This window comes from Phaeoacremonium minimum (genome assembly GCF_000392275.1).
Source record: "Phaeoacremonium minimum UCRPA7 unplaced genomic scaffold PA7_03_scaffold_560, whole genome shotgun sequence".
In the NCBI taxonomy this organism is placed as follows: domain Eukaryota; kingdom Fungi; phylum Ascomycota; class Sordariomycetes; order Togniniales; family Togniniaceae; genus Phaeoacremonium; species Phaeoacremonium minimum.
Genome location: NW_006921462.1, coordinates 155,467 through 182,187, shown reverse-complemented (window position 1 = coordinate 182,187; position 26,721 = coordinate 155,467). Strand labels below are relative to the sequence as shown.

Genomic DNA, 26,721 nt, shown 5'->3' with positions numbered 1-26,721 from the left:
ATATAATACTTCATTCCAGCCGACAATGTATCGTATATAGGTCGCCTCCGGACGGGGAAAACTTGGACCAAGGTTTGGCAGGATTTGATAAATCAGAAGTCAGGGGGGGCTCGAGACAGTTGGCATAAACCCTGACGCTCAATATGCTCAATACATATCAGGAAAATGGTAGTGCATGGTTCCGAAAGATGGTTCAGGATCGTGTTGATATATTGTAGGATTCTGAACGTACACGGGGTACCGCCCTTCAGCAGAGGAAAAGGAGAGACAAAATGAAAAGGGCGGGCACCCCTACCCATGTTAAATCATTTTCTGAGACACCAAAATCTCACAGTTGAGTCCCCATCGTGCACTGCCCACCAAATTCAGGAGGTAATATCGCGGGAATACTGTGGGTTTGGATTGTGTGGCAAGGCGAGAATGCAATGCCCACACCCACAGATATAGAGACTACGTATCGGAATATTGTTCTGCTTTCATGACGTGAGAAGCGCTCGTGGCTCTTCTCGTGTTGGTGCATCTCACCTAGAGTAGTCACCTACGCATCACAGAAACGAGCTGGCCTGGATTGATGAGGTCCCCTGATGGAACTGGCAGTGGTTGAAGACGGGTTAAATACGCCACTGTCCCTACAATAGCACACAGGTAGTGTCGTATGCGGTCTCCGTAGCGACAGAAAGCACTCATCGGCAATGGCCTACTCACAAACGACAAATATAGGACGTGTTGCACCAATTGTCCAACGATATAACCCCGTGAGGCCGTTTTCAAGACCAGTCACGATCTCCGAGTAGCACATGTAGTATCTCAAGGAGCAATATATTGCTATTCCAAGTGCTTTTCGTATTGGGTCGCTTGTAGTATGGATGTCGTTCCCTAGCGCTCCTACCATATCTGGTCTAGAAGTGGGAAGTGAAAGCACAACTGAGGCTATTGAGCTTGACTTCCTTATGTACGTACACCGGTGCTAATGCAGCTCCTGGTCTAATCTGCATTATACTCATCACGACACACCCCCTGGAATGCTTTTATGAGAAGACACGTTCGACCAGTTCTAGTGAATGTCTTCAAGCAACGATGCTCTCGGTAATGGCAAGTCCACAAGCTCTCCCCAACTTCTGCTTTCTTGCAATTTCTTCCACTGGGGCATTGATCTAGCCAAATATGGATTGTTTTGCTGTCCAAGTGGGCATCCATTGAAAAGGGGTCGGTTGCGAAGCGTTTGTCACCTCGTCCCCACTAGGCTGAGCAACCATAACCTTTATATGTTGGGACTATGACAGTATTAGTCGCCCTTTGCAGACTATTATTTCATAGTCAGGGCTCAATCAGCCAAGATCCTCGATGTTGTAGATTGAAGTTTGAGAGGGAATTTGCCTGGGATGTGAGCCTGGGCCCAATCAGGATTAGGGTCATGCCTACGTAATGGATAGAACCTCAATCTTATATCAAACTCTCAACTTCAGCAAAATCCCCCATCGTCTTTCAACTGGCACTTCCCCAGAAAATGTGATTGACGAAGGCAATTGAATTGCTTCTTACTATATCCGCATAAGTCTTTTCACTTTCATGCTCAGTGAGCTTAAGTGATTTCTATTTCAAGTAAGCATCATCTCCACACAAGTCATGAATCACCACACCCAAGTTCCAAGTATCAACTAAGAGCCAACCTACCACAACATCTCCAAGCATCATAAGACATCTCAAATATCTCATCAGAGACACAGTCTTCAAATTTGCTTATCCGGCTTAGGTAAAAAGCGACCTCATCGATTATTTCTGCACGGGGGTGACTGAATGAGTTCCAAGCTCTCCCAGCACCTTTTCACCACGGCTACATACAGATCTACACAGAGGCTATCTTCCATTTCCTCCCAACTCACCGGGATCCATTCAGAGACTATGTCTTCGTCATCCTCTTCCAAGGCGGTAGCAGCGCCATGGCGATCTCTCTTCCTAGAGCACGTTTCGGGCATGAAGCAAGCCCTGTTTACCTTCTCCACGCTTCACCCCATCCCCTCTTCAGCCCCCAACGCCCCCAGCGTAGTCCCCCGGGCGAGGACTTGCGTCATGCGTGGCGTCTGGGGCACGATGCCGGAGAACGACAAGAACAAGGCGCCCCGCAATCCGGAGGGCGTCTACGAATCCGATCTGCCCATTTTCACCACCGACTGCCGCATGGACAAGGTTCCCGAGATCTTCGGCGGCTCCGGCCTGCACTCTGTGGGCAGCAGCGGCAGCGGCGGCGGCGGGGCCGTTGAGGCCGTGTTCTGGGCCACGGAGCCGCAGACACAATGGCGCGTGCGGGGCACAGCGTGGGTGCTCGGCCCAGACATTGATGGCGAGGGAGGCAGGGCGGTGCGGGAGGCGTTGGAGAAGCGGATGCGCACACCTACAGATGGCGGAAAGGGCTCGTCGGAGGAGAGCTGGAGCTGGAGCCGAGAGATAACGGGCCATTTCGGCAACTTGAGCCCCGGGATGAGGGGCACCTTCCGAAACCCGGCGCCGGGCACTCTCCGTTCTGTCCCGCCGAAAGAAGGCGAAGGTCTTGGCCAGAAAGTCGAGGACCTGGACGACGAGCTGGCCCGGACGAACTTCAGGGTGGTTGTTATTGTGCCCACAGAGGTTGATCAAGTCGACTTGTCAAACCCAGAGGATGTCCGTAGATACCTTTACACTTTTGTGGGACAGGAAGGGCGGACAGTTCATGAGGGCGGCAAGATCACTGGAGAGTGGGAGAAGGTCGAATTCTGGCCTTGAGCCTTATTTACCTACAAACGCCAGGGCATCGTGATAGGCCCGCGATATTGAAATAACCCCTCGAGCATTGCGGTAAGGCCGAGTACATGAAAAAGCACCGACCTCTTAACCCGTGGCCATTGTGTGCGAGCACTTCACTTATAACGAGATATTGGAACTGAAGGGCTCAATGAGAGATCGAAACCTAGACAATTGAAATCGTCAAGGCATTTAAGAACACTTATGCTCAGCTTCACCAAACCCCTTGCTGTCGTGCTTGTTATATATATATACAATATCGTGATTAGATACTACAGGAAAGTCCGCGGATCATCACACTATTCCCCGAACGTAGGGATAGAACCGCTAGCACATGTACGTTGAATAGTTTCTAATTTTTCCTATACATATATAGGCTCAGATGGTCCTGGTGATCCTTATACTACCAAAGACCCATATCATCTTATCCAGGTATCAGATCGACGTAAACTGTCTCGAACCTAGCTGTGAGTATATATAAGCTTTCTGAGATCTAAGATGTGGTCTACTACTTAGCCACCCAGGTAGCCTGCAGAGACACAGCCATAGGGGTCGTGTACACAGTCACCTGGGGTGTGCCGGTGGGAACGGCGGCAGCGTAGAAAGTCGAGGACCCGTCATAAGTCAGGTAGGTGCCATCGTACCCGAAGGAGCTCGCATCAGTAACGCTCGCCGCGCAGGAGATGGACGCGTCGTCAAGAATGGTGCATTTCCCCTTGCTGGTGTTCAAGGTGAAAGTGAGGCCGTCGGCGTTTGGCGTGGCGGTGTAAGTCGCCGGCGTGCCACCGTTGCGGTACCAGGTGCCGCCGCTGATGAGGAAGCCGCCGGTCTGGCTGGGCGGGACATCGGGAGACACGACGTTGAAGATGCCCTTGCCGCTGAGCGCGACAGGAGAAGCGCTCGTGCTGGAGGTGGCGCCAACGCCGGTAGTTGTAGCTGTGCCAGTGCTGGTTGGCGCGACTGTGCTGGATGAGGCAGTTTGGTACTTGGGCAGGTACTTGATGCCAGTGGAAGGGCAAGTCGAACCAGAGCCAACGGGCTCGACAGGGACGAACTCTCCGGTCTGGATAGAGCCGCGAACATTGAAGTGGTACCACAGCTCATTGAGCTCGTGCTTGCTGTTACAGTCAATGACCACGTTATGTCCGAAGTTAGCCTTCAGCGCAGCCTGGATGGCGGCCAGAGTGTATGTTGTGGTCGTCGATGGCACAATTCCAGCCTCAGCGAGCCATTTATACGACGGTAGGGTCTTGAAAACGGACACGGTCCTTTTGAAGTAGTCGGTGGCCTCCTGGGTAGGTTGATAGTTGTCATAGCAAGTAGGTTCAAGTGTACTCATGCAGGTACCATGTTTTCCGAACTCATGCTCCCAAAAGGACTCATCATCACCGGTATAGTCTTTCCAATAAGTCTCCATATACTTGAGAGTGCACGGAGCAGTGGCCTTCAAAATTGCCGTAATATTGGTATATTCCCTGGAGGTGTCACACCATTGTGGGTAAGATCCATCACAGTAGTCGGGCCTGTCCTGGTGTCAGCAGATCGATGGCAACATTGTACCGGATGGCCAGGCAGGAGGAGCTACCAAAGTCCGTGAATGGTCCAGGAATCGGAAGGGCCTGTGGAAGGATCTGTGTCCCAGAACTGTGTCTGGAGAATTTCTCCTCCTGGGTAGTTGAAGCAGCAAGTATCAGCATACACGGTCGTGTTCTGGCAGCTGAGAGGTGCATCCACTGGGCAGCTGGCGGAAGCGGCCGTGACGGAACCGACCGCCAGAGCGGCTTCAATGATGAGATATCGGGACAACATCTTGAAACTCGATTCGGAGCTGGGAGCAACTGTCTTACCACCTGAGAGATTTTGAGGGACAGCGGAAGTTAAGATGGCCCTTTCCAGCCACCTCCATCCTCAGTGCGGTGGATTCACATATCTCTTAATATATACGCTTGATAGGAGTGAAGTTCTTCATTAATGCAGGTTGGCCGATACCATGGTGTATTAGGTAGGTAGGTTCGGAGTTGGAATGCTCCACAGCGAATCAGCACTCCTCACAGGTTCCCGTGTCCTGACTACCGAGTAAATGTTACGCTGTTCCAACTCACAACTGTGCGCTAGGATGATCTAACGAGAATACGACTCCATCACAGCAGCATGCAGAGCATCTGCCAAGCTGCTAGCAAGCACAGATCTGCCCTGGCTTTGCGTTCGGATCGTTTGGAGGAAGGGCGTCACGATCTAAATAAGCAATTCAACCTTCCACCTTAGTGCGGCTCAGCCGCCTCCCACATGAGGGCAGCTTGGCCTGTTATAGGTCTGGCCAACTGTTGTTCCCTTCTCAACAACCCCAGATTGTCAGCTATTGAAAACTGGTCTCTGATCGTCTTCACGAAACGGCCCGCTAGTAGGGTAGGATCCGATAGAATGCCTGCGAGGTTAGAAGGACTCCGCGGGGCAAAGTCTGGACTGCTGGGCGACCGTTGTGATAGAGATGGAGTTGACACCGTAATGTTGATGCTTACTGCTTACACTTGGGCCTAGAATTGGCCGACACATTCGCCCCTAGAGAGGCGTCACAGTTGATGGAAACATACCATGGAACATGCTGGCAGATGTTGATATCGAATTCGACGACGAACCCACGTGCCCCAGATCAACGCGTTTCTAGCCGTCACGAGATCTTCAAACTACTCGAGCTTCCAGGTAGACCATCAGTTCAGCTAGTCGAGACGCTTCTGATATATTGGCCAGGAGGTGAAATAAATGCTGGGATATCATGTGGTTTCTACTTCACATTTCACAGGAATGACAACGACAATGGGATAAGCATCATAAGATGACAATATTGAAATACTTTTACCACAGCTGGACTGAAGCGATGATTGCTGTGAATGCCATCTACGAGAGTAGTGTACTTTATTGAATACTGCCATACGATACTTACTATCGGCGACGATATTGGCCATGGGGTGCGTTGGTCATCCGAAATTGATCATTTAGATTGACCGTCTGCTTGGGACGTTAAGAAGCAGGGTTGGTTCAGTATATACTAGAAATCAATCATCGTTGGCTCTCGTGCAATGCATGCAGATTTCAGCTTGGACCACATGTACCAGAGAGCCGTCTGCCTCCTTATGCAGTCGCATTGGCGGTAGGCAACAATATATTGGGACGCGGAACCAATGGTAGGATCCGCGTTGATGATGTGCAGATGGGGGGAGCACGGGCTCGACCTGCGAACGGGGGGGATCCAAGTTAGTAGCACCTGCTGACAAGTCAGCATGAGCCTACCTTGTCATCGAACGACAAAAGTTGTTGAAGAGTTGCTGAAGGGCATCTATTGAGTGCTGCCACGGCACATGCTCTCTGCACGTAGCTGCCCGTGCAAATCTCCTGGCCCCTTTGGACACGTTTCGTCATGATCTGCCTGCTGAACGCTTTCAGGAAGGTCCTTTCTGCAGCCGCGAAGTGTGGCTGTTCACCTAAGCCAGCAAAGGGAGTGGTCTCGTGCCTTGCGTTTCACGACGAGACAAGCTCTACTTCCTCTAAGGCTTTTGATGAGGGAGAGCGAAGGGGGGCTGGCCTGCGAGAGCGTCTGCAAGTGGCAGGAGGTTTGAGGGTGTAGGGCAAGGAGAAGCGAACGCTAGTCGAAACGAGGTTGGCATCTCGTTCAGTGCAGCGATCGCAAGAGTGAAGAGACACAATACCCCACTTTCTCGCAATGAGGGAAAGTCGGAAGATTGCGGTTAGGGAAGATGGACAAATTTGTTGGAGAAGCTACTGCAACGCACCTCAACATACTTGCAGAAAGTACCTGGTGAGGTACTCGTCAATCCGTGTTGGAGTTCAGTCAGAGTCGGACTACAGGGTCGGTGTGTTCATTTGTGGGTCGACAGTTGTCTGACGGTTGAACAAGACAGGAAATTGTGTGTGTGGGGGTCGTCGAGATGCTTCATGTAGTGAGAGACAGGCAAAGACGAGAGACAAGTCATTGTTGACCTCACTGAGATAGTCGTGATCCTCAGTGGGGAGAGGCTGGGGACGAGATAGCGCGCCACATATCATGTCAGTGAGTTGTCAATCAAGGAAGGTCGTTAAATAAGGGTCGCGACAAGGCTCCAAGATGTGATCTGTGCTCCCCACCATGCTTTCCATTTACCTCACTTGCAGACAGAAGTGCAATTTTGCGCACGATTCTGCCTGACTAACATGCATACCTAATCATACATGAGGTAGGCGAGGTTAAAAGTGCCAGACTCACTCGGGACCCCTGAGGCTATTCCCTCTCAGACTACGGCGATGCGTCTTGGGTTTCACTCAGGAGAGGTGAAGAGACATCGAGTCGAAACCTAAACTCGCGTGTAGTGATTCAGCCCCGCGGCTGTTCACCAACCCGGGTGCTTTAGCATGGCCGTTGTTGCCCGATACAGCCCATTGAGGATAGACACAGGGGTGTGGTCGCGACCCGTAGTCGATTCCCCTCATAAGGCCATACACACTGTTGATCTTTGAATACAAATCGGGCAACTTTACAGATGGATCAAGCACGCTCTGCTGCCGCGTGGCATCGCTTCATTTCCTCTGCACTATTACTTTTCATCGAATACTTGTCACTTTCACGAGCCCGGGCGAAGTCGTTGACTAGAACAGTTAGTGGCGGAGGTTGTGAGGTCCGTCTATTGTAAGTACTCCTCGGTTGGCGTCCAGTTTTCGTCTGTGCTCTACAATATCCTCCGCTACTGGGCACTGCTAGGCCAGGAGATCAGCATCGACACGTGCCAGTGCGATTAGCAGAATCATTGTGGAGTACGCTAAAGAACCTAGTTGCCATCGAGAGACGGCTCGGAAATGGCGCACCAAGGGGATACGCTGCACCAGCAAAAGAACGACAGCGCTGGCTGTGTGATCTGCCTTGACACCGGCCTGCTAGCGAAAGGATAGACGGCTGGAGATGTTGCTCTTGTACGTGTCAGGCAGGCGAGCAAGAGTACCCCCAATGCAACCCGCGCTTGCGTCTTTGTCCCCCCTCACGCGCAATCAATATGTTGCGTAAACGTCGATTTCAACGGTGCAAGGTATTCAGCGTCGAGGAGAGTTTCGGGAGGCCGGCGATGGCCCGTCTCGCAGCGTGAAAAGCCACATGGCAAGTCATCCAGGGACCGCGAAATTGAATTGACGAGTCAGGCTAGGGTACCAGAGCAGGGTTATTCGAGTAGTGGTAGTAGAGCAGAGTATCATAGTAGTCAAGAAGATCCGGGTCCCCGGCACCAGGGCTAACACATGATGAGATATCACAGCGCTTGGGTTCCAGGCAAGCTGCAAATGGGCTCCTGGAACCTGGTGTGTGTGTGGTGTGTGTGTGTGTGCTCACTTGTGTGTCTGTGTGTGATAAGGGTCTCGCCAGCACAAGTTCCGGCTCCCGACCAGCCATCCAGCCTATCGTGTGGTGCAGATCCACCAATGTCGACCCTGGTTTGGGTGATCCGCCAGACCGGAGCAGCGACACCGACCCTGGTACTGTAGCGTACAGTCAGTGTGCTACTTGACTGGCCAGACTGAACGGGAACGCTTGGGTGGAAATTGAAATGATTTGACCGAGTAGGCGAGTCGGCCGTGCTTTTCTTGCCTTGTTGCTTGCTGCTGTTCCTTCGACTCCTCAGAGAATAAAAAGCGGGCATAGCATGTTGCTTGTTGCAATTGGAGCAGACTCACTGGCCCGTCTTCCCCCCCAATCGTCGTCCACCAATCCCCAGCCAGCCTGCAGCCTTTTCCTGCGTTCCGACCCACGGTGATGGTGGCTTTTCCCTTATCTCTGGCCCCAGCGGGCTGCAGGACCGAATGAGACTAGGCCGTTTAGCCCGGGCATGCTAGGTACCCTTAGAGACTGTGTCCCCGAGACGGGCTTGACTGGTCTGGCCGCTGTCCCAGAAGCCAGCAATACGCATACGCAGCATGCTCTGGTAGCGACGATGTACCGCTCAGGTTCGGTACATCCCACTCGTCAGATTGTGTCGGTGTCTGTATTCTACCTGGCGTCCCAGTGCCACGACCCAAACCCAAATCTGCCTCTGCTGCGCATTGCCTCCGGTTGGGACATCTTGGCATCTTCAGACAGACATGCGATAGCCTAGTGCACTATGCAGCACTGGTGCCAGTTCGGTTCGTAGGAACAGTGTCCACTGGGCCCCTCTGTACTGAGGTACGCCATAAGTGTTTCTGCAACGCCAGCCCGAGCGTAGGGATGGATATGGAACCGTATAGCCCCGTAGTTGAGAACCCTTGACCGACAGAGATAAGAAACCGTATGTTATCCTAGGCGAGGCGATGCGATGCGATGCGATGAGATCTGGGACCAGCCACCAGGGAGGGAACAATGAGCAGATCGGGCTGGACTCGAGCATCTCAGACTCGCCGTCTCACGTAGCAGCCTCCTTCCTCCACCTTCTGGCCCGCTCGGCCCAGGGCAAGCAGAGAGGCTTGCGCCCAGCAGATGTACAGTACGTACTCGAGGTACTGCAGGTTGTGTATTGAAAGTGACGGTCAGCTTGCAGCGGGCGGGCGGGCGCGCCAGCGGTTTGCGGGATGCACCCGGACCATGTCCCGTCTTCCTCGCTCGCAATCCAATCCGATGTGATGTGCCCATCCCATCCTGCTGCTCGAGTCGCATTGTCACTCCTGCTGGTAACACGTTACCCGTCGTTCTGTACCTCTGCTACATACCAGCGATACCACTCCTCCTCGCATGTGCTTGCTGGATGGTGGTTGTACTTGTGGTAGCCCGGGGCAAGGCTCCCTGGATGCCTGTATCTCTCGCTCTCTTGTGTTGTCTGTCCAAAGGAAATTGAAGTGAAGAGAAAAGGCAAGTACCACCGCAATGTACATGCGGCGCAATACTTGTTCGGTACCCTCGCGCCATTTAGATACGACGGACGACAGGCGGGCCCAGGGCTGCGATAGTACACCACTGCTACTATGCAATACTGTGCATGTACCAACGCCAACGCCAGCGCCAGCACCAGCAACCAAGGCCGCAGGATGGGGATGGACGGGGGAGGGAACGGCTTGGGATAGGCCCGCGATAGCAGAAACAGGCCAATGCCCGTCGTCCTCCCACCCTGAGATACTCTTTGCACCCTTCCCGGAATCCCAGCCCACGGGCGGAGATCCACATTCATCGAATCCATCAGCAGAGCGGCGCACAATCCATGTCCGCTCTGCTCTCACTTATAGAGCAGAGTACATACTATGCAGTACTGCCTACTGCTGCTGCATATTATTAGAGTAGTGGGCATCCCAACCCGGTCCCCGTACCATCTCACTCCAGCTGGCCACTCTCCGGTCTCCAGTTTCCAGCCCAGCCCTGGACCCTTCCTTGCTGGCGGGCGTATCTTCGGTGCTGCTTGTAGTCTAAGTCTAGGGTATTGCTGCCTCTCTTACCGCACTCTCCCTCCTCCTCCTCCCCCTTCACTTCGCCATATCAACCACCACACACTCGTGTGATCACGACGGTCAACGGTTCTTCACCTCGCCCTGCATGGGATGTGCCGCCGGGACTCCCTATCTCGAACCTCGCATCACCTCAGATCGCCTCTTATGTCGAAACAAACCGCCTATGACAACAATCGCATTGTTCATGCAACCGCAGCAGATTCACTCGCTACCAATTTCCAGCGCACCACAGACCACTTTCACGTCATAGTACCCCCCGAGTCCTATACGACCCTTCGAGTCCCTCAATCCCCATTGTCTCGAGGCTCTCATACCAAAACTACCGGTCACCAGCAGGACGACGAGATAGCCATCGCCGTTAATTGGGACCGACCCTTTTCGTCACCTCCCGCCGATCGAAGTCTCTAAACCCTTCCCGCTCGTCCCTCTCCGGAGGTTGACGAGCGTGGCGACTCTCGAGAGCGAAAATGACGCTCTATTCAGATCCCCCGGCGCTTCATTCCTTCGACCAGGAGAAGCCGACCCTGCTAGTATGTTGGTGGATCACCCTATTTTGCACGACCATTATCATGCTGCGGGTGGGCGGACGCTTCATCCGCAGCGAGAGGCTGTTCATGGAAGACAGGGTGGCGGCGCTGGCCCTCATTCCCCTATACGCACGCATGGGCTGCGTGCATGTCGTGCTCGTCTACGGTACGAACAACGTCGACTTGTCGGGCGCCAGGTTGAGCGAGGAGGCTCTGCGGAGGAGAGAAATCGGTAGCGGCCTCGTGCTCGCGAGCCGATTCTTTTACGCTGCAACGTGAGTGGCTACCATCTAGCCGGGTTGCTCTTTGTTAGAGTTGTCGAAGTCTACGGGTGCTAACGGTTTTCTTGCATACAGGTTGTGGATACTCAAGAACACGATTCTAGAGTTCTTCAAACGTTTGACTGGCGTCACATGGGAACGTTCCTACGAAATGACGCTACTAATTATCCGATGCACCTTGGCTGCCACCTTCATCGCTGTCTTGATTAGCGATCTCGCCGAATGCCAACCTTTCGCCCATTACTGGCAGGTCCTACCAGATCCTGGTGGCCAATGTCGCCAGGGCTATGCGCAACTGTTGACTATGGCGGTCTGCAATATCCTTACTGACCTCTTGCTGGTCTTCTTCCCTATCCCAATCATCATTCGAAGCCAAATGACAGTCAAGAGAAAGGTTCAGCTCACCCTCCTCTTCTCACTTAGTCTCGCCCCTGTCGGTGTGACCCTTTATCGTGTGCCGCACATTATCTGGCAGGACGGGAACCAACAGACCCGGTCTCTGCTGGCATCCGTTGAGCTTCTATTCGCTACAGCAGCTGCCAACGCCCTAGTCCTCGGCTCATTCGTAAGAGACCGGGGAACCAAAAAGAAGAAGTTCAAGTATGGGTCCGTCGCCGACTCCATGGACCGATCTAGTGCCTCACGATCACGGCGTCCGACGGTACGGCCATGGGGCAGTGATGAGGATCTCGTACGAGACATGGGCTACGGTATTGACCCCAACCTCCGGGAAATCCCCGAGTCGCCTGGTATCGACGACAACAAGTTCTACCCCGCTGCTCCTGTAGGAAATATCGCCAGCGATATGAAACACTGGCAGTTCCCAGAACGTCGAAAGAGTGGCGCCGCAAGAAGCGACGACTCTCTAATTCCACGGGATCAGCTATCACCTGCCCGGAGCAACTCTTCTGCTACTCCGCGTAGAGTTTCTTTCTTCGACGTTGGCGGGCTTCTGGCCGAAAGCGATGATCGAAGTACGCTCCGTCGGGATAGTTATCTGTCCAGCGTAGATCCATTGTCGCCACACAGCGCACCGTCTCCGACGATACCAGCTGGCGCAAGCGGCTTCAGGAGAGGCTCGCAGGCATTACTGCAGGATCTAGGAGGACTTCTCGGTCCTTTCAATAAGACGCCATCAAAAGACTCTGGCGGATCGAGAGGCAAAAATGGGACCGAACTGCAGCCCATACCCCGAGAGTCCCCGTATGAGTCCTACTACGATTCCCCACCGGGAGGAGGAGGCGGCGGCCCAGACTTGATGGATGTGGGCGGGCTACTGAGTCCCGGAAGGCAGCACTAGGAGCCCTTCCAGCTCTCCTTGGAGCAAACCCTGTACAAAGTAAGCGACGACAACGCATTCGCTGGCGCTGTGTGCTGGCTTCTTTTTTACGAGCATTGTAAGATTTTGGATGATGATCCGGAACGTTTTTGGGAGGAGTTCTAGACACTAGAGCCGGGAGGCGTTCTTTATTTTGGGGACAACTCATTATTTACCACGCTTATCACGGATTCATGAACTAAGGTATTATTTTTGGGATGGAAAGATCTGGGGGAAGGGAAAGAAACATCATGACTCATGATGGTAAACGGGGGACAGGAATTTGGGGGGGAGTGGACGAGAAAAAACTGAAGCTTTGATAGCTTCCTTACTGGGTCACCCCTTGTTGCTGTCGCTCGATGTCGTCTGTTGCGTGGCTACTGCTGCTACTACTGATGCTGCTGCTGTTGATGTTATAGATATACCCGGGCGGAGAGAGCGCCTCAGTTCTCAAGGTCGGCATTTGCAGCGGACTCCTTTTGTTGTTGTTGTTGTTGTTGCTGTTGGTCGTTCAAGACGATATACCTATTTGCTTGAATGCAGGTTGATTGAATGAAAACTAATAAATATTACTTGAAAGTCATCAATAGTAAATGTCCAAATGTGATGGTATTATAGTCCGAGCAGTACTTTTATTTTGTATGCCAGACACGCAAGGTTTCGGGTGATTTTATGTGGAACAGTGAACACAACTAATCTTCAGTTCTTCTCAGTGTTCAACACAGAAAGTTCTATGGCTGACAAGCCTTGGTCGTCCATCTGTCTATACATATTGGTTGGATGAGTTGTACTCTTGATCTCGATGCTCATCCTGAACAGGTTACCCTACCTAAACTGAGCCCTCAAGGACAACAAGATGTGTCTTGTACATCCCATCAGTCGTCAAACATATGAGGTATCTTGAAATGAGAGAAAGAATCTCGAGGATTCAACTGTATGATGATACTATTTACTATGACGAGAAAGACCGTACATAATGAGCCTCAACCGTGTATATTACTATTGCTGTCCGGAGCTTTGTAGCTCTGAAAACATCAAATCGATCTCATCAATGTCACAAAGACTCGTCAAGACAGCCCATGAGTCCCTTATGCGAGAAAGCTGGACCACGATTTAGTATCTTCCCGGGATTAAGTGATGAGCTAACCATCAATAATCCGCCAGCTTCAGGTCGCCTTGAATGTATGGCTTATAACAATCACGATCTGAATAGAAGCAGCATCTTTTGCTAACATTTTTGCTGTCGAGTTTATAATATTCGAGACAGTCCTCTCGAATCGAAGATGTCACAGCTGAGCGCCTCTGTTCCCTGCTGAAAATAGGAGACCACATGTATGTGCCCAATGCACCAAGACCAGTTTATGTAACTTGCATGCTCATGCAGATTATCGTCAATTCCATGTAGTCTAGTAGACATGTAGGCTGCAGCCAGCCTATCTAAAACTCCGTGACGCCTCTCAATTCCATCCCTCAATCAGTGACGCCCCTTTTCAATGAACCCCCAAGGAGAAGTGTTTACGGGAAAGAAAAACACTCAGACGCACAGCCTGTAGCTGGCATATCGGCCAGCCGTCTCACTCTTCCGGATGATCTTGACAACCTGGCCGCGCTTGAGGCCCAGGTATCTCGCGACCGGGTCCTTCTGCAGGATACGAGGCAGCTGCGTCTCCTTGAGGCGGTAGCGCTTGAGCAGCGCGATCTTCTCCTCCTTGCTAAGCAGGACATGGGTCGGCACGAGCTCGTGGTGGGTGATGTTGACCAGCAGGTCCTCCTGGATGAAGCACTCGATCTGTGTGTACTGCTGCGTGGCGTTGATGACCTTGCGCGCCTGCGGGCTGAGCGCGCCGACCGTCACCATGATGCCCGCCTTGAAGTTGGAGCCTGCGCAGTGCTGGACGAACTTCTTGATCTCCTTGACACCGATCGAGTTGTCCGACATGAACTCCACCCAGATGTTGCCGCACTCTGGCGCCGGGTCCGGATTCGCGGGCGTTGGGGGCGGGGTGAACTTCTTCATCATGGCGTCGCTCGGCCGCGCGGAGAAACTGAGCTTTGATTGGCTGTTTTGAAGGGGTTTGTCAGTGTTTTCACTCTTGAAGCTGTCGCCTAAATAAGTCGGGCTTCCACTGACATTACGCTACCGTCTGTAGTGCAGAACTCGGCCTTGAATTGATCCAGAGATATCTTGACTTCCTCCTCTGTCAGTTCGTATCCCTAAATCCAGTCGTTAGCACCAGATCTTAAGGAATACGGCCCTGTCTCATTCAGATCTCGGGCAGAGCGCTTGAGCCTTGCGCAAAGGCAGGAGGAGGAGTCGCATACCCGGTCCTGAACCATCTCGTGCACCGTCCTCCAGGATCGCCAGAACTTGAGCGTCTCTCGCGCGTTGGCGTCTCTGTTTGAGTTGCCTTCTTCATCCATGATGGCGGTGGACGAGTACTAGGGTGGAGAGTTGAGTGGTGATGGGTGGCGACAGCAGCAGTCGTGGAGGAAAGCAGATCTCTTTGTCAAAGAAATCTTTCTACCACCGATGAGGTTGGTGGGTCACGATACGCTCTGCTTTCAGCCTCCTGTAAGGACAGCCTAAAAAAATTCCCAGCAGTTGCTCTCACTTCCTCAGCAGTCACTACAGGGGTCGTTTGGGTGGTGCGGGGCCGGACCGGATTAATTCTGGGTCAGTGCACGGGCCAGCCAGCCAATTGTGCCTGGACCAGAGACCGGACGGGACACGAGGCAAAAATTTGGAGTGAATTGGCGGAAGCTGGCGAATTTCAAAGGGTTTACAGTCTCGTCCCAACTCAGGTTCTAGGCTGCACACCTTGCTTACCTCGACTCGAATCCTTCTTAAGGGAGCCCGTCGACGGTTCATCTCTGTTGCAAACCTGTAGCTATCCTTCTACAGGCGCTGACTCTTGGACAATTCTTTCGGTTCGTCGACATGGCTGATTCTACCGCTACCGCTGCCGCTGCTGCCCCGGCGGCCAAACCTCAGAAGCCAGATGAGGCCCTTTACAAGGAACAGCTGGCCAAGGCCGAGAAGGAGCACAGCGAGGTCATGACCAAATACGTACGTTTTACTTGATTATTTCCTTGCGCATAATGCATTGGGTCTCCACGCTCAATTCCTTATCAAACTGACTCTCCGTTTGCAGAAAGCCATCAAGGAGAAGATTGAGCTCGCCCAGCCGAACAAGAACTCCGACACCCCGAACCCGACCCAGAAGCGCCGTCAGGAATTGATCGCCCAGGCCAACGAGATCCGTCAGAAGCAGGCCGGCGGCAAGAATACCCGCAACACCAAGCTGGATCAGATCAAGCGCATCGACGAGCAGCTGCGTAGCCGTATCAACGAGCAGAAGAATGCCAAGAGCAAGGTCCCCTTCAAGAGCGTCGAGGATGTCGACCGAGAGATCAACCGTCTCGAGAGCCAAGTCAACGGCGGTATGATGAAGCTGGTTGACGAGAAGAAGGCTCTTGCCGAGATTAGCTCCCTCCGCAAGCAGCGCAAGAACTTCTCCCAATTCGATGACCAACAGAAATCTATCGACGACCTGCGTGCCAAGATCAAGGAGATCAAGGACAGCATGGACGACCCGGAGGCCAAGGCGCTCAGCGACCAGTACACCAAGATCCAGACTGAGCTCGATGCCATCAAGGCCGAGCAGGACGGTGCTTACAAGAACCTCTCTGGCCTGCGAGACGAGCGGACCAAGCTCCAGGCCCAGCAGCGCGAGAAGTACGATGCCATCAAGAAGCTGAAGGACGAGTACTACGGCGCCAAGAAGGCCTTTGCTGCATATGAGCGCGAGGCCAAGCAGAAAGCCTGGGAGCGCAATAAGGCTGAGCGGGACCGCATTGTGAAGGAGCAGAAGAAGGAGCGTGCGCAGAAGATGCTCGCTGAGGCCAGCGACCCGGCGTACCTGGAAGAGATCCGCCGCGCTAACAGCTTGCTGCACTTCTTCGACCCCTCTCACGTCTCTGCTGAGAAGGCCCCCCTTCTGGCTGACAGCGGCCTCGGCGCCCAGGCTCAGCGAAAGGTTGACGACTCTGGCATGAAGGGAACCCGGCTGGTGCGCAAGGAGGACCGTGATGAGGACTATGCTCCCGCCGTGAAGAAGGGAAAGAAGGGCAAGAAGGGCGGTGCCGCCGAGTCCGCCAAGTTCAACCTGCCGCCTTCCGTCGTGGAGGACTGCTCTTTCATGAACATCGACCCTCCGATGAGCGCTTCTGATGTCCCGGCTGCTGTCGAGAAGATCAAGGCTAAGCTCGACCATTGGAAGTCTGACCAAGCCGCTCAGACTCAACGGGTATGTTAAACCAATTACTTGCCGCGCAGAAGCAGACTAACATGATAAAGAACGTCGAGAAAGCCAAGAAGGAGATTGAGAAGCTTGAGGCTGACGAGGCCGCCGAATCCGGTACCGCCACACCCAACGGCGTCAACGGAAAGAAGGGCGAGGACAAGGCCGTCGCCGATGTGACCGCCGACCTGAAGGACTCCTCACTCGAGGATAAGAAGGAGGAAGTGGCCGCATAAGCCGTGCTTCCGAACAGACTATCCGACCAAGACGGAAAACCAAAACATATTGGACATCACATGCATCTTGTCCACAGTCGCCGCAAGAATTCTCACCTGCTGATTTCGGGCGGCGCAATTGACTCTTTCTTGTCTTTACTTAGGGTGGGAAAATAACTGAGATCATATTGACTTTTTGTTGTCTCCCTCGGCCCGTCCCTGCAAATTGAACCTTCCAGGTAGCTTAGCTTTGCAGCCGCATGAGATGAACGACTTGCATCATACATCAATCCACTCAGATCCTCCACGCGTTCGTTGCGCCCACCACCTTGGGCACTCGTTGGGCATGCCCACTCTTGCCAATCGTCGTGACTTATACCCCGTTCGATGCATGCCATTGAGCAACGCAGCCAATGCATTACGGTATTGCTTATCAGCATAGCTCCCACGTACATGTGAACCAACAAGATCAGGTTGTGCCGATAGCGCTACGGATCATTACCAAGATGTAACAGGGTAAGCTCAGGAGCTCAGGTGAGTTTTGTGACGAGGTTGATGGTGTGCTTTCACCTAAACATGCCATATTTGCGAGCGTTTAAAATGTGTTTCGATTTTCGATTACTTGACCTTAACCTTGCGGGTACCGTAATAGCCGTGGCAATGATAATTCACAAACCGTGTACACCCCTTGTACTCCAATAAGAGAGACAAAACACAGGAAACAAGGTATCTGTCCGTCCGTCCAGTTCATTCCGGCCCAGAAGCAGCGTTAAAAAAAAATCCATGCATGAACATGTCTTATCCAAAGGGGGTCAGAAAGGGTGAAGATAGCAAAACTCCACCAAATGGGAATCATCAGTGGGTCTTTGTCTAAATGAGAATGCCATAAAACGTCCGCTATGCAAATAGTCGTCAAGTTCCTTTTGTAGTTTTCCACTATCATGCACTTCGTACTCGTGGGACTCGTAGGCGTCATCGCATTACACACAAAATCGGAAACATAGGGAAAAGAGGGCAAGAGGGTGGTCATCAGGTCAGTAGGGCATTCCAGGGAAATACGTTGTGGGCGGCGGGGGAGGAGGCGGCCGGTACGCACTCCTCCTGGTTGGCCCGGGTGTTCTTCTGTCGATACGTTCAAGAGGCGGAGGCGTCCTCCCCCTCGGGAGGGCGTCATGGCCCAGGCTGGGCCCGCTGGCAACGGTAGCTCCACCTGTTCTCCGTGAGGCCTTCCGTGAGCCGTTGAGGGCGCTCAGCGGTGGATCCCTGACTTGGGGCTCCTCATCCGCTGGCAAGGTCAGCTCGACCAAGCTGTAGAAATACTCGAGCACCTCAGGGTACCGCTGTACAGATGCCTGCCAGTCCTCGTCGATACCTCGCTTCAGGGCTGCCTGGGCCGCCTGGATCTCATTCGGATGCGGCGGAGCGTGATAGTAATGATATGCGTGTGCTGTGATCCGGTCCAGATGTGCGGTATGAGCCTGCTTCCGCCGCTCTGTGAGGAGGCGGAAGTACTCCAAGATGTAATCTTGTGCATGAGCCCGTACCCAAGAACTGAGATGTCATGATCAGCCTCGACTTCCTTAAACAACATTTGCCGGAATGTTGACCGCTCAAGAGCCAGGAAATCTAAATTACTTACCGTATGTCATTGTATATGGACTGCATCATTCGGCTCTCAGCTTGCCGGACAGCTACCTCGAGGCCTTTGGCCTCACAATCGCAAGCCAGGGTTGCCGGAGCATGGCATATAGCACAATCCGGGTCCATCCTGATCACAGATTTTCGAGGTCGGTACTCTGTGGTATACATGGTTTAGCGGGGAAGCGGGGGGAGGATGATACAGTGCACCGGGCAGTTAAACAAGAATGATATCTATTAATACAAAAAGAGTGATGCTGCTATCACAAGTACTCATGCTTCCTCATGTTCACCCCACGCGGGGCTGGGAGAAAGACTCACAAAGAAGGAGAGAGGAGGGCAATAACAGCCGGGGAAGAAAGGAGCAGCAGGCCGAGTAGTAGATAAACGACGAGAGAGCAAAACGAACTGACCTGATTATATGAATACACGCAGGTGAGAGGTGCAAATGCTGGCGGTAAGAGAGGGGAAGAGGGAAAAAGCCAAATAACGCTCCGCCTGCTTCTTTCCTGCAGCAGTAGCAGCAGCACGAAGAAGAGGCGAGCGACTTCTTGAACGCCGCGTCAGGAGAGGGACGAGGTACGACACGAACTGGGGAAAGCTGTGCGTGTGTTGGAGGGGAGAAGAGGCCGAGATAGTGTGGTTTGTCTGTGGGAGCTCGTCGAGTAAGGAAGAACTGTGGGTAGCAAGAGCGTCCTCTTTGGTGGAGAGATGCAGCAAGAGAAGATCTACTGGAGGAGTGGGAAGACGCCCCGGTTGAGTAGTGAGGGCACGTCTTTTAATGCCACGCTCTGAGCTTAACCACGTTAGCCCGGAAAACTGTGTCGTGGCTCGAATTGTGTCGAATTGCGGGCTCGTGCTTGGAGTCGAGTGCAGCTTGCTTGCAGCAGCCCAATCGCCGACTGTTTATGATCTTCGGTTTGGGCTGGGCTGGAGCGGGCCCCAGTAAATCTCCAATTGTGCCTCCGGGTGCGGATGCGGGTTGCAAGTTACAACCAGTCAGGCCCGGGGCGATATGCGAGAAAGTAATCGAATACCTCTAGCTGCTTAGGTGATTTGCCCGTTGTGAGATGAGGGGCGTTCCGAGATAGAGAACCCCCAGATCAGAGAGACGAGGGTAGCAAACAAATATGAAAGGATCAAAGAGATTGGAAAGAAGAGACGATGCCCAACCCCATTAAGAATGGAACCCGTTCATTCCGCTTGGGCTAGAGTCTCTTAGTAGACAGATGTAAGTATGCATGGAACGGCGGTACGCACGCACGCACGGTACGGTACCTGATCCCCGGAAGAAAGACAGGCATTGGAATGAAGAGGGGATCTCGGTGCGGATGAGCCCACTCCTGGTTGGGCCATGGGCCATCTTGGATACACCGCATCTTTCTTTCCCCTTCTCGTCTTGGGTACCGGTAGTGGAGCAATCAATGGCAGGATGACCCGAGCCGTCTCATTTATTTCCCAATCCCACAAAGCCATTCGAAGAAAAAGAGACCACAGGCTCGCTCTGTGACATTTAGAAACAGCAGCATTCATTGCTCCGTGAAGACGGGCAACCGCTGTCATGAGACTGCTCTGGCAGTCGCAGCGGCAGGCTCTGGGGATATGCCCAATGGAAATGACACCGTCCTTTTGTGGCACCATGGTGGTGTCGCGTGAGGGCGATCATCAAGCCCCTTCGATATCAGCCGCAACAGGCGCTGTTGTTGAGGCTCGTACGGTGCTCTCGCCTCAGAATCCCTATTAAGCTGTGAGAGAGTGACTTATAGCGGGCGATCCGCTTTCGTGGGGAGGGGCTGGGCTGAAACGGTTCAGTTCGGCTTACGGTGGTAGTAGACCATGTGCTGGGTACCAGGAAACGGCCCGGTGCGTCGGCGCCTGTCCTTATCTTATCGGAGCTTACAAAATTTCCTGCCGACCTCGAGTGATCTCAAACGCCAAAACTTCAACCAGCTCCGAGTTGCCTCCTGCGACTTAGACCTCTCTACTTTGCTCCACGGATGAAGAGAGTTTGCAATGGCACCAAGATGCTCTCGAAACTCTCCGCTCTTGCTGCCATTCCTGTATCCCTCCCTATTCCTGTCCAATTCGAGTCGAACTGCTAGGGCAGCAACCCGGTTGAGCGTTCGCTTTCACGTCACTGAAACCGCGGCTCCAGCGCCATCATCGCGTCTCAATCCCGACCCAGACGACTATTCGATTACCAGTTTTGCAGACAAGGCAAAACTCAACATATTTGCGGGTGATGGTGGCAGTGGCTGCATATCCTTTCTCAGAGAAGCATACCTAGATGAAGGACCTGCAAACGGAGGCGATGGTGGCCATGGTGGCAATGTCTATATCCAAGCAGTCCACGGAGAGACGTCTCTTCATAAACTCTCAAGAAGACGTATAGTAAGAGCTTCGAGAGGAAAGCACGGTCAGGGCAGCAGTAAAGCTGGCCAGAGGGGCGATGATGTGGTCATCGCTGTGCCAGTTGGGACCGTGGTCAAGGAGCTCAGCCGAGAAGACCCAGTGGCCGAGGAGATTCAACTACGGCGGGCGCGTAAAAGTCGCAAACTTTTGTCCGCTGAGGGTGATAGCCCTGCGCCACAAGATGAGGACAATGACGACCGTCACAGATGGCTCCTCTATCCTGGGATGTCATCGTCGGAGGCTAAACGAGTGGAGTTGCCAAGGCTGCCACATCGTGAACGGCTCTTCGCGCAGCCTCCTGGGCCGATACACATCGACCTTTCTAGGCCAACTCCACGCCCCATTTTACTCGCGGCTGGTGGCATTGGTGGTCTTGGAAATCCTCACTTTGTATCAAGAACTACTCCGCGACCGCTGTATGCCACCAAGGGTGAGAAAGCTGTATCCATGGAGATTGAATTGGAGTTGAAGCTCCTTGCTGACGTTGGTCTTGTGGGCTTGCCCAATGCGGGCAAGAGCACTCTTCTTCGAGCAATAAGTAACAGCCGCGCAAGAGTTGGCTCCTGGGCTTTTACCACACTCCAGCCTAATATTGGCACCGTGGTGTTAGACAGCAACAAGGGTCGCCCTGTGGTAATGAGTTATACTCGGCAAGCTGTGTCTGGCACCCCAGAGTCGTCCGGCATGATGGGCGAGGAGGAGGAGACGGAAGTTGTTCAACGTACTAAATTTACCGTCGCCGATATTCCTGGGCTCATCGAGGGCGCTCATTTGGACAAGGGCCTCGGGATTGCTTTTCTACGGCACGTTGAGAGGGCTGGCGTACTAGCCTTCGTGATTGATCTCAGTGCCGGCAACGCGGTGAAGGCACTGAAGGCTTTATGGAACGAAGTTGGTCTATACGCCCAGATGCGAGAGGAGGAAGAGCAGGATCGAGAACGAGAATCCAGAATTGACTGGAGCAGCGACGCCGGCATGTTCAGCCGACCACATTGGGCAAACGGCCCCCTGATGATGGCCGACTATCCAGCTCCGCCAGCACCCGAATCGGGGTTGCACATTGCTGCTAAACCATGGTTCGTCGTGGCTACTAAGGGAGATCTGCCAAACACGCAGGAAAACTTTAGGGAGCTGCGGGAATACCTATCCAGGGTCACCAGTGGCGATGAACCCCATCCCAGCGGTGTTGCTAATGCTTGGGTCAAGGACTGCGCAGTGATCCCTGTCAGTGCTATCAACGGACACGGGGTGGAGCGGATAGTTCACTGGACGGTTGGCCTGCTTGATGGCTAAGCATTGGCCGAGGCTGTAGCTTTGGTCATCTGTGTTGCAATCCTGAATCTGTACAAATACTGCCCTAATATATAAAAGAAGACAGGAAAATTCTACTATGTTTCTCTGTCTTGATGTAATACATATCTACCTGCCCAGGTAGGCAAATAGATATATATAATCGTACATGTCTGGCAAGACATCCCCATTTTCTTAGCGTATCTGCCTCAAAGTCTGGGCTGCACATGGGAGGGACCACCAACCCCTCTATGTGGTGGGAACCCCACCTTCCATTTTAGCGGCAGACAAGCCTTGCAGCTTTCCCATCAATTGAATTGAAATTTTTGGTTTTGGAGCTTGCGACCAAACCTTCAACCGTGCATGTGCTCACTTGCGCTTCGTTCTTGTCACCCTCGTGGAAAATAACAAGGGCATCAATCCAACCGCAAGATGGGTCGCGGCAGGTTCAAGGTGAGTCCTATTTCTACCTACAAGCAAGTACAGTCACTCACCAACCACCAGGGACGAGGCGGTCGAGGTGGCAACCGTGGAGCTCCTCGTCGCGATAATCGAGCTTACCCACCGGTCCATAAGGAGAACGAGAGGCTGCAGAAGTATTATGACTTGCTCTTATCTCTACCTCAGGAGGAGAACAAGGATTTTTGGGATGCTTACAAGAGGGACTTACCCAACAGCTTCAGATTCTGCGGTTCTAAAGGGTAAGGGGTACGAGTTCAGTACACTTGAGGGTCTGCCGCTAAACGGATTTCTAGGCATGCGCTCACCGTGAAGAAGCTGCTCGAGACCAGATACATTCCCGAAATCACCACAATTACTCACTTCGATGGCCAGCCTATCGAGCCCCCTCTCCCCGTGCCGTGGTACCCTGAGGGACTGGCTTGGTGGATGACTACCCCCAAGAATATTGTACGGCGATTCCCGCCCTTCGCTTCTTTCCAGAAGTTCCTGGTGTCAGAGACCACCGTTGGAAACATTAGCCGGCAGGAGGTTGTCAGCATGATTCCACCTCTCCTGATGGACCTCAAGCCTGGCATGGTCGTGCTGGACATGTGCGCCGCGCCAGGAAGCAAGGCTGCGCAACTTTTGGAGATGATTCACATGGGCGAGGAGGGCCGCGTGCGCAAGGCGCTGCAGCTACACTCGAAAGAAGATGGCCGTGAGGTTTCGGCAGGTCCCGACGACCAGGACGTCGACATGGATGCCGACCCCTCAGACGATGGTAGAGCTACGGGCGTGTTGATCGCCAATGATTCCGACTACAAGCGAAGCCACATGCTGATCCATCAGCTCAAGCGACTCTCATCACCGAATATGATCGTCACGAATCACGATGCGACTATGTTTCCACCTCTAAGAATCGGCGTGGACGAGCACAACAAGCCAAAGTATCTCAAGTTCGATCGTATCCTTGCTGATGTGCCGTGCTCGGGAGATGGCACTTTGAGGAAGAATGTGAACCTCTGGAAGGATTGGCTACCGGGAAATGCGCTCGGGCTTCACCTTACCCAGGTCCGAATCTTGGTACGGGCTCTTCAGATGCTCAAACCAGGAGGCAGAGTGGTGTATTCGACCTGCAGTATGAACCCTGTAGAGAACGAGGCTGTTGTCGCTGCTGCCATTGATAGATGTGGCGGGTTGGAGAAAGTTGAGATTGTGGATTGTAGCAAAGAGCTGCCTGGCCTTAAACGTGTTCCTGGTTTGAAGAAGTGGCCAGTCATGGACAAGCAGAACCGCATCTGGAATGACTGGAATGAGGTTGAGGAATGGACCAAGCAGAGCAAGGATGGCGTGACACCCGGACGTCTCGTCGAGTCCATGTTCTCGAGAGTCGAAGGCAGTGACACTGAAGATCTTCCGCTTGAGCGCTGCATGCGAGTCTACCCGCATTTGCAGGATACCGGCGGCTTCTTCATCACGGCTCTGCACAAGAAGGCGGAGTTCAAGGCCAAGCCCGAGAAGCCCGCAAATAATCCTACTACAAACAAACCTGCAAATGGTGATGCTCAGGCCGCGGAGCCAATTACGAAACCTGAAGAGAACGGCAATGAGAATGGAACGACCGAGGAGCCCAAGAATCCGCTGAAGCGAATGATGGAGGATCCTCTTCAGCAAGAGAATGGCAGCTCTGAGTTGATCAAGAACCCCCTCAAGAGAGGTTTAGAGGAAGACGCCGGCGAAGAGGTTCCTGTGAAGCGACAAAATACGGGAGATGAGAAGCCAGACGCCAAAGTCGAATTGCAAGACGGATATGGCGTCAAGAAGAAGAACAGCGAGCCTTTCGAGGAACCGTTCAAATATCTCCCTCAAGGCCATGAGGTTATTGAGACGATCAAGACCTTCTACAGCATATCTCCTCGCTTCCCGACGGATCGCTACATGGTCAGGAACGCTATTGGTGAACCTGCCAAGGCTATCTACTACACCGGCGCTCTTGTACGCGATATCCTGGTGAACAATGAGGGCAAGGGTGTCAAGTTCATCCACGGCGGCGTCAAAATGTACATGAAGCAAGATGCACCGTCCGCGGAGGTATGCCGATGGCGTATCCAGTCGGAGGGCCTCCCGATTCTACAGGGTTACGTCGGCGACAACCGCGTCGTTCGCCTCCGCAATAAGGAGACGCTTCGCCGGCTGTTGATTGAGATGTTCCCGAAGATCTCGGGTGATGAGTGGCAGAAACTGGACGAGATAGGCGAACGCGTCCGTGAGATCGGCATGGGCTGCTGTGTGCTCAAGGTCGAGCCTGACGGTTCGGATGAGGATTTCACCGAGCACATGGCTCTCCCGCTATGGAAGAGCTTCCATTCACTGAATCTCATGTTGCCAAAGGAGGACCGAGCTGCTATGTTGCTGCGGATCTACAATGATACGACACCACTGGTCAACAACGTTCAACCGAAGAACAAGCCGCAGCCGCAAACCGAGCAGTCGGAGGGCAAATCGACTGCAGAGGAAGCTGATGCGAAGATGGTGGAGGGAGACGCTGCCCCTAAGGAAGAATTGGACACCGAGCTTGCTGCCGTCAAGGATGAGGAACTGGAGGCAGAGCTCGCTGCTGAAGATGCACCTTCGCCGTGATAGATACCTTGTTAGATTAGATAAAGGTCGCAATTGATTGTTCTGTGGTCACATAATCATGTCTTTGGCGAGTACTCATCTCTCAGGTTCAAGAGGGGATTTCCCAGTCCTATGTAGATCACCCTTATAAGTTGCCAGAACTTCTTTAGACCCAGAAGCATAGACTTAATTAACACTCTGACGCGTCTACTCTTCGAGTGTATTGCTATGGAGGCAAAAGTCCGAACCTTACAGCAAGTGATACAAAGTATCTAAGCAGTCTAGTGAATCCTTTCATAGTGCCAGTTTCGCGTTTTCGGAAAACTGACAGCTTATGTCGCCTGTCACATGCCGGACTATTCGGACTGGGGGTCTTGAAGTTGGTCATCTCGCTTTACTTGCCACTACTGGTGTTCAATTTGGCGGCACTGACCATGGCCAGCCCTGCTGACTAACACAAGCTTCTGTTCGAGATGGAGACCTTGAAAAATCTATTTTCAGACCCAAGTGAACTGGAGCACTGCATGCCAAGCAAATGACAAACAAAGCACGGCAGACGACGGGCTGTGGCCGCTGGGCCGGTCACCACGGCAGACATTCCAGAAGCACCCGCGTGTTGATCACAGAGGGCCCGTTCATTCCCGCAATTGCTTGGTGAAGAGCACCTACCTGTGTATGCATGACGTGATGGGTGAAAAACTCGTATTAATTAGGAGCCTTTTTCTTTGCTTGCAGAACAGAGACTTGGAAATACGGGGTTCTTGTCGACCTGCAAGCTTTCCCAAGCGTGGGTGGGTCGGAGAGGAGTAACCGCAATTGGCTGTGGCGGCGACGGATCGCTGCTATTAATGGCCAAGCCTGAGTACATCAGGTACCCTAACCGCAGAAACCCCCCGGATAGGCCGCCCGGGATGGATTCCACCATTGGATCAGCCGGGAAAAGGAGATCGACTGGGGTGTCATTGATCTTCTACTGATCCATCCATCCATGACTTCATGCACGCGGCGCGGCGCACAAACAAACACGAGAGAGTCAGGCCAAAGGGAAAAAAAAAAAGACCAAGTCTCGTGCAAAAACACGAATACTGTAAGCCTGGACCGCGAACTGAGGGCAGACGGCCTACAGCGAGCCAGCATAGCCCCGGCAGCCTAAGGGAATGCCAGAGCGAGGCAATTCTTGTCAAAACAGTCTTTTCTCAAACCCACCGGTGTCCAGCTCTAGCGTGCAAGAAACAGAGACATTTCGACAATGTTTCCCCTGAGCTTACGTGTAAGGGCGCTGGCCGCAGTAACGTGTGGTGGGCTTGTGGGCTCGTGGGCTCGTGGGGCGGGAGATGGGGAGCGAGAGTGGGAATCCTGCCTGGATCTCGATGCCCAGACTCGCCAGACTCGCCAGAACGGGCCCCCCCCCCCAGCGATGGAAAGCGATGGAGAGGAGAGAAATGGGTCGATGGC

The 26,721-nt window shown here is 53.1% G+C and overlaps 7 protein-coding genes across 7 annotated transcripts; 5 read left to right on the top strand and 2 right to left on the bottom strand.

The window, feature by feature from the left end:
• Positions 1-1,902: 1,902 nt before the first annotated feature.
• UCRPA7_7921 (putative zn 2cys6 transcription factor protein) lies at positions 1,903-2,760 on the top strand (the record flags this gene model as incomplete). Its single annotated transcript, XM_007920441.1, has 1 exon — positions 1,903-2,760. The coding sequence occupies one exon, from the start codon at positions 1,903-1,905 to the stop codon at positions 2,758-2,760; it is 858 nt and encodes a 285-aa protein (XP_007918632.1).
• Positions 2,761-3,286: 526 nt separating this feature from the next.
• On the bottom strand, positions 3,287-4,195 carry UCRPA7_7920 (putative ribonuclease t2 protein; the record flags this gene model as incomplete). Its single annotated transcript, XM_007920440.1, has 1 exon — positions 3,287-4,195. The coding sequence occupies one exon, from the start codon at positions 4,193-4,195 to the stop codon at positions 3,287-3,289; it is 909 nt and encodes a 302-aa protein (XP_007918631.1).
• A 6,598-nt stretch (positions 4,196-10,793) lies between these two features.
• UCRPA7_7919 (putative integral membrane protein) lies at positions 10,794-11,956 on the top strand (the record flags this gene model as incomplete). Its single annotated transcript, XM_007920439.1, has 3 exons — positions 10,794-11,026; positions 11,108-11,862; positions 11,916-11,956. The coding sequence occupies 3 exons, from the start codon at positions 10,794-10,796 to the stop codon at positions 11,954-11,956; spliced, it is 1,029 nt and encodes a 342-aa protein (XP_007918630.1).
• Positions 11,957-13,884: 1,928 nt separating this feature from the next.
• On the bottom strand, positions 13,885-14,771 carry UCRPA7_7918 (putative dna-directed rna polymerases ii 24 kda polypeptide protein; the record flags this gene model as incomplete). Its single annotated transcript, XM_007920438.1, has 3 exons — positions 13,885-14,410; positions 14,482-14,564; positions 14,673-14,771. The coding sequence occupies 3 exons, from the start codon at positions 14,769-14,771 to the stop codon at positions 13,885-13,887; spliced, it is 708 nt and encodes a 235-aa protein (XP_007918629.1).
• A 517-nt stretch (positions 14,772-15,288) lies between these two features.
• UCRPA7_7917 (putative nuclear segregation protein) lies at positions 15,289-16,887 on the top strand (the record flags this gene model as incomplete). The annotated part of the gene is made up of 3 exons (XM_007920437.1): positions 15,289-15,417; positions 15,503-16,657; positions 16,708-16,887. 3 exons carry the CDS (start codon positions 15,289-15,291, stop codon positions 16,885-16,887), a joined length of 1,464 nt encoding a protein of 487 aa, XP_007918628.1.
• Positions 16,888-21,552: 4,665 nt separating this feature from the next.
• Positions 21,553-22,209, top strand: UCRPA7_7916 (putative gtpase mtg2 protein; the record flags this gene model as incomplete). Its single annotated transcript, XM_007920436.1, has 1 exon — positions 21,553-22,209. One exon carries the CDS (start codon positions 21,553-21,555, stop codon positions 22,207-22,209), a length of 657 nt encoding a protein of 218 aa, XP_007918627.1.
• Positions 22,210-22,638: 429 nt separating this feature from the next.
• Positions 22,639-25,287, top strand: UCRPA7_7915 (putative trna (cytosine-5-)-methyltransferase ncl1 protein; the record flags this gene model as incomplete). The annotated part of the gene is made up of 3 exons (XM_007920435.1): positions 22,639-22,659; positions 22,711-22,907; positions 22,962-25,287. The coding sequence occupies 3 exons, from the start codon at positions 22,639-22,641 to the stop codon at positions 25,285-25,287; spliced, it is 2,544 nt and encodes an 847-aa protein (XP_007918626.1).
• Between the last annotated feature and the right edge of the window lie 1,434 nt (positions 25,288-26,721).